The 9,118-nt window shown below is 43.3% G+C and overlaps 1 protein-coding gene across 1 annotated transcript in view; it reads right to left on the reverse strand.

Annotated features, from left to right (window-relative positions):
• The window catches only part of SORBS1 (sorbin and SH3 domain containing 1), a 76,002-nt gene extending 71,060 nt beyond the window's left edge, over positions 1-4,942 (reverse strand). Inside the window, exon 1 of the mRNA XM_010179885.1 lies at positions 4,911-4,942. Coding sequence (XP_010178187.1) covers positions 4,911-4,942 — 32 coding nt within the window. The remainder of the gene's footprint in view (positions 1-4,910) is intronic.
• Between the last annotated feature and the right edge of the window lie 4,176 nt (positions 4,943-9,118).

The following is a 9,118-nucleotide window of genomic DNA, read 5'->3' on the forward strand; positions in this document are numbered from 1 at the left end:
ACTTGGTGTGGAAAAGAGAGCAGTGCATTTAGAAGCCTATTTAGGAGGAATGCAGATAAGTGGCAACTACTTCTGCACAGCAGTCTCTGGATTATCTCACATGCTCTAAACATTCGAGTACTCACTCCCCTACAACGGCAGGGGGTAACAAACAGCTCATTAATAGTTCCGAGTAAGGACACACACTCTTAAGTCACTGGTATCTCAGCTACGAGTCACAGGCAGTGGTTATATTGGTGGTCTAATGTGCATGTGGGGAAAAGTAATTTCCTTCTGTTTCTTCTCTTGTTATTATTGACAGCTCTGATGACTCGCATAGGATTTTAAAACAAATGCTAAACATGAGATGAATGTTCAAAACTTGGGGATGTAAAAAACCCCCACCTTATATATAAGGGTCTCTTATATTCCTGAGATTTGGACACCTGCTTTCTCTTTGAAAAATGAAATTCTTATTTATATTAGTATAACGTAAGAGTCGAGGCTTTCAAAAAAAAATGGCCAGCTTTCAGACTTAAGGGATGATCAGCAATCACAAAAGTTACTTTTCACCAGGTCAGATCTCACACACCACTGAGACCGCTCATTCGTTTAGCCCTTGTCTCAGACCCTTTCTCACAGCACCACCAGTGTCCCTGACCCAGATGCTCTGCTCAACCAGCCATGCCACCGGCAAAGGGCTGCACTGCAGCCAGCGTCTCCTACCAGGAGGCTCCTCTGCTTAAATGAACTAGCTGGAAAGCAAATCTTCTCTGTACTTCTCACTTTGTGTCACATAAAATGTGGCAAGAAAAAATAACTACAATGCAGAAGGCAGCTCCAGGTTAACCCAGGCAATCATCTCTCTCTCCAAGTATCATCTTCCTACCCTGAAATACTGAGAGAAATATGTTGCCTGTCATTTTTATTTTAAGGGTTAAAGAACACCCTGACATTCCTTCAGAAAACATTATGCTCCTAAGATTAACCGTAATGAAAAGACTATGTATAAGCAAGCAGTGTACACAGAAGAACATACCAATTCCGTGCAAGACAACGGCCTCCCTATGCTCTTCAGTGAGTGTTAAGACAGCAGAGAGGGAGCAGTGAAAGCTCACTAAATGAAACAAACATGAAACAAATGGCAGCATAGAACATGAGCTTGGATAAGGTGTTCTTATAAATAATTGAACTTACAGCTGTTAGAATAAACAAATATGGTATATTTCATATGCAGTATTGCTGCCTTCAAAAAAAAAATATGGTGCATGTTTGTTTCCTTCCTAATGGGAAAAACTTAAGTTATCTAGGCCACATGTGCCAGTTTTGGTGCAATTTAAGAGGAATGTGCCACTCTGAACACTAAAAGTCATATAGGAAATGTAAACTAGGAGATGTGGTTTTAAGAACTGAGAGATGCTTTTGAACTAAGTCACCTTACAGTCATGGACTTCAGAGTAAACAGTTTAGCTGCAACCTGAGTTAACTCAGTTCAAGGTCACCACTTTTGGAGCAGGGGGCAGAAAAGGATCTCCTAGGTCATCAGGCCTACTCCCATGCTATTGCAGGCAACTGTGTCATACAATCCTGTACAAGAACATTTCACGTTCCAGCTTAAAACTGGTAAGGTTTCCTGCCTCCACTGCTCCTCCTGCAAGCCTGCTCCAGAGCTCATTCCTCTTATGGCTTGAATGCTGTTTCTGATTTGCAACCTAAATTTAATTCATGAGCAGCTACGGCTAAATTGTTTTGCACCAACACAATTTTTCTGTTTAAACAGCTCTTTCTCCTTGAGCTCACCCTCATCCATGCATTTTTAGAAAGCGATTGCACCTCTGGGTCTTCATTTTGCAAGCCTGTAAACAACCATTTCCAAAGCAATTGGTCTGTGTGTTGTCACCCATCTCATTAAAATCTGGCAAATAGTGGAAGATTTTAAATAGTTGGCAGTCCAAAGTCTAAACTCTGCTTAATGTCACAGAACCAGAGAGCAAAGCCTACAGCCGACATGCCCAACAGCTGAAAAGCAAAGTTTAAAGGTAAATCAGCTTTTTTGGTCCATTTTAGTTCTAGCCTGTCTACTAAAAACAATTCTACAGTCCATGCTAGTTCAGATAGTGATTTGATGTCTACAGGGACCCTGCTGCAAAGAAACAGAAAGGAATAATTTCACATCAGCCACTGAAACTTCATTAAGTGACAATTATACTTGCAGGGTTGTGGGGATGAAAGGTGGCTCCTGCTTGAGTCATCAACCTCCTGTTCTGCTACAAACACAGGGCTTGGAAAACAGCCGTCCAGAGGGTTGTTGGGCACAGAGCAGAAGAGTAACTTGACTTGCAGGGCATCACCGGTTCCCTCTGGGTAAATTAACTGTTTTGATCAGTAGCCTTACAATCAAAAACGTTTCTTCTCATGACAATAGATTTTAAATACACTGTAACTGGGCTTTGACTTCCTCTTGAGTCTGTCACAACTGCCCTGTTTTTTGTATTAGATGGCTGAGGTCATGGTGACAGTAGCAGTGGCCCATGTATCATTCATGTCCGCTAAAGAAACACACGCCTTTGCGACACACCCATACACCTAAGAAGCTCAGATGAACATTTTAAAACTTCAGAAAGAAGAAACAAAAATTTCTAGGGTATTTTAAATAAAATATTGTGTTAGCAATTGTATCTTAGCAGGAGACACAAGGCACAGCATTTGAGAGCAGCAGAAACTGAAGTTTCTACTTAGTGCTGAAGTTTCTGCTCAGATTTATCTGTGATGTGTATGCTAACACCTCATAGATGGAAGCACTTTACAAACAAGGTGATGTACATCCTATACAAGGGAGCTCGCAGGCTGCCAGCTCCAGAGGGAAAGCTGTAAATGATTTAATACCACACTGCAACCTAGGATCTTTCAGGACACTTAACTGAGACTCATACAGGAATCTGGGCAGTGAGCATGCAAGTACTGAAACCGGGATTACAGTTAAGGAGTAATTAATTTAATGACTTTTTGCAAAAGGGAAATCTTTCAGACAATCTGCAGTGACCGGACCCAGCCAAGAGGATGCTGGTTTTATAGGTCAGCTGGAAGAAACAGAAGATTCACTGAGTTCAAGCTGTCCTGAGACTACTTGCAAGACCCGTGCAGCCGGGGTGCTCTATGTACTGCACTTAACTCTTTGTATACCTCTGATATGGGGCCACTTGTGCTTCTGCAGAACAATTGCTGTAAATAAACAGACCCAAATTCCAGAAGCCCTAATTATGTATAACAATGGATCCATTCAGCTGACCGAAGGATTGAGGGACACAAACACTACATTGCATTTACTACAGTGAATGGCATTCTATAAATACGATCAATTAGATCATCTAAACAACATCCAGCAGCTTCTCTTGCATGATTTTGTATAACAAAGACTACAAAAGCTGTCTTCACCTCTGTCACACACTCTCAAACAGTGAAGTGGTAAATAAGAGTAAGCTGCACTAAGTAGAAATACTAATTAGAGACTGACTAGTGTCACAGAGTTCAAATCCAGATTACAAACATTTTAGAAAAATGAGAGTAGAGGCAAGATTTAGATGCATCTCTGACATATAAACCAGATACTTTAATGCTACAGACTACTTTATACCATCCCAGACACATCCCAAGATGCCTAGTTGTGTAAGGCAGAGGAATTGCACAGGCATTGATGAGTGCTCGCTGTGGCAACCACACCAAACATTACTTTTTAATTACGACCTCTGCTAGCACTAGCTGTTTCGAAGCTCTAAGCAACAACTAGCACTTTTCAAGCTATATAGGTGATATTCCTATTTTACACAGAGATGGACGATTCAGGCCTCTATTTTAGGCAACATCTGAAATCAGCTGAGTTGGCAGTGTAAAAAGGTGCATGTATCAGTCTTAGAGGTTGCTTTTTATATTTTCAGAATAAGGAAACCAGTCTGAGAGTTGGTCTCATTTACACACAACTGCAGCGACCTCCAGGGAACTACATATAGCTAAGTCTAGCCAAGGCATATGGGGAGCCAGGCATACAATACTTCCAACACACCTTTGACAAGCCTAAGGTTGCAAGCTGAAATTAGACAGGGTCATTCTCCTTAGCCTTTGCCAACCTGGAAGCATTGCTACTCTAGAAAATGTGCCAGGGAACTGATTCATTTACCTGAATATCAGGTACAAAAAGGTCCCAGCAAAACCCAGAAGGCTGCTCAATGTCACACATCCAAGGCCAGGCAGCAAAGCCGTGCCTGCTGTGGAATTCAGGCTGGAGCGTGGGCTTGCTAGCCCTGCTGGTCTGTGCTGCCTCTAAAGTCACCTACATGCTGGAATGAAGGACACAGTGACTGCTCCTCTACTTGGTACTGAAAATACTCTGAGAAAACCAAACTGCTGGGTTAAGCAACAGTCTGATATTCCAAGTGTCTCCAGAAATAGCAGAAAGTCACATTCCAGAAGCTAGTCCTCATCTTCATTTCCCTCTGACTCCTCTAGCCTCAGGTGACCAAATTCACATATTGCTAAGAACTCCACATCCATTCTCATAACTTTCATTGTAGCAACAGCCTCAGAATTAGCATTCAGGAATGCTTTAAATCTCTCCTTCCTAAAAATAGTCAGGAGAAAGATCCAGTCATTAGGGTAAGAAGGCAAGGACCTACCCATTTCCCTTAATGAGGACACAATCCCATGTAATGACTACCTTGATACCACCTCTCTTTTCAAGCAGCAACTGGAAATACCTATCCAAATGAAAGAAGCAATCTGAAAACCAGCATGTACTGCCCCAACAGACCTACCCACTCAGTGCACATTAGCATACGTCAGTGCCATTTAAAGTCCTAGGAGCTCTGCTTGCAGCAGTTCTAGCAGGGCTAGCTTTGACTAACTGTGACTAAAAAAAAGCACACTGGTGTCCTTACCTTGATTCAGGCTTTTCAGTTAATGGTGCCATTTTCTTAGTCCGTTGATTTCACTCCATAAGAGGCACGAAATAGTTAAGGAAACCTTTCACTGTGTTGCCCAGTCACTTGGCTGCTGAAGTGTAACAAGAAATTTGTGGAGGCATCTCTCTCTCTCTCTGGCACCCTTAAATACTTTGCTCCTCCTACTGCTGTGCTTTAATTAGCCAGTTAGTTCTTAGTCACCCCATCCTGTCATTAGGCTTGCTCACCATTAGCCACCCCCACCCAGCCTGTCTGTCACTCCCCTGCCACTGTCATCACAAAAGGCACCGACTCTTCCTGCAGCTCCAGAGCTGGGGAAAGGGACGAGAGAAAGCTCGGAGGTGACACTCCATGGTAGCATGGGTATGTGAGGCACTTCAGAAGAGAAGTGACAGCCTGACCTTGAAGAAAAGTTAAAGTACTTGAAAAAGCACCTTTTTTCCCCCCTTTCCCCCCCCAAACCAGGCAGCATCTGCTTGTCAAGGAAGGAATACTTGCATTAGCACTGGACATGGCAGATCCTATTTCAATGGGTAGGACCTGAATGGGCAGCTAAAGTTTCTGCACTTGGCAGCTGAGATTTGTAGCCTAAATACCTGAGATGCACAAAAGGAAAATAACTGCTTGCGTGGCTGTTACATACTATATGCCCACTCTGTGGGCATCATAACAGGCATCAAAGAAACCTTTAAGCCACTCCACAGCACAGTGCAGCCTAATACCTCTTTAGACAGCCTAAGATTCACATGGGAGCGGAAGTGGTGTCAGCTTTTAGGAGAATGAGGGTATAATCACACCTCCCCCGACCTGGACAGCCTGTTGGTAAGAAAGGTGAGTAGTGGCACAGGATCACCCTTGGTGAATGCCTATGGAACTAACAACAGGGATCATGGCTTCCTGAAATCAGACCTTGGAGGTTGGTTCATGCAAGACCAAATGGTAGCTTAATAGTGGAAATAATGTGAAGGAGACCCCCAAGCGTGTCGGTACTATCCTTTGTCACCAGACCACAGCAACCAGCACACCAAGCACTGCTGGCCTTCGTGACTGACAGTCCAGAGTGTCTCTGTCTGCAGCCTGTCTCTGGATTTTGATTCCTCAAATATGCACATACGGGCATTGATCTGCTGCCAAACTTCCAGATTGAAAAAATGTACTGAAAATTATTGCAAGGCAACCATCTCAGCATTCAAACAAGACCTAGAAAGCAACACATATGGCAAGAGTTGCTGATTGCCGAGGGCGTAGAGCAACAGTTACAGTGTGGGTCAAGACATACTCTGACTTTGGACTCTTTCAGTAAAATGTTAGTGAAGGACACAGAACAAAGGTCTCCAAATATCTACTTATGCAAAGTCATACTGATGCACTGTGAAATACTGACTGAGATTCTGTCAGCAACACAGTTCTCCCTTTTCATCCCCAATACACCTTTCAGCATCCCAATATTTATCTCCCACCAAATGAAGCATTTGATTTTTAGCCAGTATAGGCACAATTCTGATGGCATATTGGCTAAGAGGCCAGAAGAGAATGGAAAATGCTGCTCTATCTTACTTCATTTAAGACCAGTCTCATACCTCAGTGTGAACATGCCACTGGTCGTTCTAATTAGAGTAAACAAAGTGGCCCCATGCTCACATTTACTACCATGTCACAAAAGACTAATGCTGGGGAGCTTGTACCTGGGGTTTTTGTTTCATTTACCCCAGTAGAAATCAGAAGCTATTTGTAAAATTCAGGTCTGGATCTAGGTTTAGACTCCAGACCCTTTAGAAGTCAGGTGTATTTGGTTTGGGTGGAGGAAGAAGAGGGTTATCTCAGACATATCATTAGTCAGAATAAAGGATGATTGAAAACTATGTTTTGAATGGTCAGACCCTTCTGTCCTCTCTGAAAAAAACCCAGAAAACAAAAAAAAGAAACCAAACCACCCCAAATAAAAACCAACCCAAAACCCAGTTCCCTCCCCGCCAAACTCAAACCCCATATTGTTCTCAAAAACAAACCAGGAAAGCCAACAAAAAAAAGCCAACCACAGTGTCCAAAGTAAGCTGTGCAGTCATCACGAGCTCCACTTACTTGAAACATATTTGTTTATACAACAGTACACAACAGGAGACCTCCCTTACCACCTGAAGATAACCTCCTTGATCTCCCTCAAGTCTGTTGTGGAGCCTGGACCACATGAGAGCATGTCAGTTGAAAGCCCTACCTGCTGTGTAGCAAGGGTTTATAAACAAGCCTCTGATAGTTTGTCTTCAGTTATTAAAAATGACCATTATTACAATGTTGAAAGAGTAAAAACCATACTGTGAAAATAACAGTTTGAGAAGGAAAGAATAGCAGTTCGGGACAGGCAAAGTACGGAAGGATCCAGGGGCTGGCTTAGGTCCAAACTTAAATAGGAAAGTTCAGGTCAAATATTGGGTCTGAAATACTTCTGGTCTTTGCAGGAACCAGCTTAGACAACGCTCAAACAGCTTGGCAAGGAGGGAGGAGTGTCTGCTACAGACAACCACTTAGATGGAAAAAAGAATTTTCACAGAATTTGCTATTCCATCTGGGTGACTGGAGAACTGGGCAGCAAGCTTTGCATGGCTGCATGGCCACATAGCTTGGTTGTTTCCAAAGTCAACCTTGAGTGCAAGACAAAAAGCTTTATTAAGTGTTGCTGTTTTATCATCAACCCACAGTCAGTGTGCCATGCATTACAGTTTTCCTGGCACCTACTGCAGCACAATCACTGCTGTATTTTTCCCCCATAATATCCATGTCTTTGCAAAAGACACCATCACCAACTAACAGCTGAAGGAAATAGCAAAAGGGACAAAACAATTTGCACAACAAAGGAAGTCTTTGGCATAACAGAGGCAGATGCCAGTTCTAGGATGTTCTGGACCACTGCTCTAGTAGCCACTGGACAAGCCTACTCTCATCATACCTGTTTTGCTAACAAAGTCATAAACAAATCTTTTCACTGTAGGGAGCGGACTGTTCCAGTTATAAGCTACCCTGGAAAGTTCGCTGCACAATCCGTACAGTTTTTGTGTTTTAATAAGTATCACACAGCCATACTACTTCTTCTATGCCACCCCAATATATCATGGGATGAGGCTTTTCAGCCACCAAAAGAGGTCAAAGAGGTCCTGCGACATGCAGTTTAGAAAAGGAGGTACTTTTGACAGATCTGGGGGATGGCTAAGCAAAAGTGATTGAGCTTACTTGGTTTGGCAGATGGAGGAGGAAGGCAAGCAAACTTACATCATGCTCATGCTTTTAGTTCAGTTCCCTCTGAGTTCTGTGGTTTGAATTGCAAAACAAAAATCAGCCAAAATAACATGCTGCTGATTGAGTTCCACCCAGTACCGTGAATGAGCACAAACTCATTCACCCAGCACCTTCACCTCGCTGGGCTGGAGCTTCTGCTTTGTTACAAAACAGCCACCCAGGTTCTGGTTAGGATAGTTTTACAGCACCCTCCCTACTATCAGAGATGAGCCCCAGCTTGCCCCAAACCTCCCAACACCCTGATTCCCCTGGATGCCTCAGACCTGAGCCTGAACTCTGCAGCTCAGTGCTCCCCAGCTGAAAGCTACGGGAACCAGTGCCACCACAGAATTCAATACTGCTGCCAGCAGCCCCTACAGCCTGCCAGGCAGCTGAGTGCAACTGCACAAGGTCTCAGCTGAATCTGCATGGCATAAAGGGGTTCAGACTGCCACCAGAGACTGAGCAAAACTCCTTTTAAAGATTTATACAGGCCTTTTAAGAGCTCTTGATAGTAACTTAATCTGCCAGTAGAAGCAAGTCTGCAGGACAGAAGTAGTTAAGGGCTAGAAAGAGGCCCTTATAACAATGTGTGTATTAATCCAGTGAAAGTATATAACCTGCTAAGCATACGGAGAGAACAGCACAGGCTACAAGACAAACTGCAAGAAAATTTTCTCAAATGGCTGAGAAAACCAAATGCATAATTTGGCTTCTTTGCTGAAACTGAAGAACTGTCTTAGCATCCCTTCTGGCTGCTGGGAGATGAGTGATACGCTGTCAGCTAGTGATCCCTCATTTAAAACAGAAAAAAACACTACCCGTTAGGATCACAGTTCACCAGGATTAGAGGAGACTTTGGAGAGGAGCATGGCTCCTGTTGCTGTCTTCTATTAACTGGAGAACTCAGCAGG

The sequence above is a fragment of the Mesitornis unicolor genome, unplaced genomic scaffold (genome assembly GCF_000695765.1).
Source record: "Mesitornis unicolor isolate BGI_N332 unplaced genomic scaffold, ASM69576v1 scaffold3982, whole genome shotgun sequence".
NCBI classification, from domain to species: Eukaryota; Metazoa; Chordata; class Aves; order Mesitornithiformes; family Mesitornithidae; genus Mesitornis; species Mesitornis unicolor.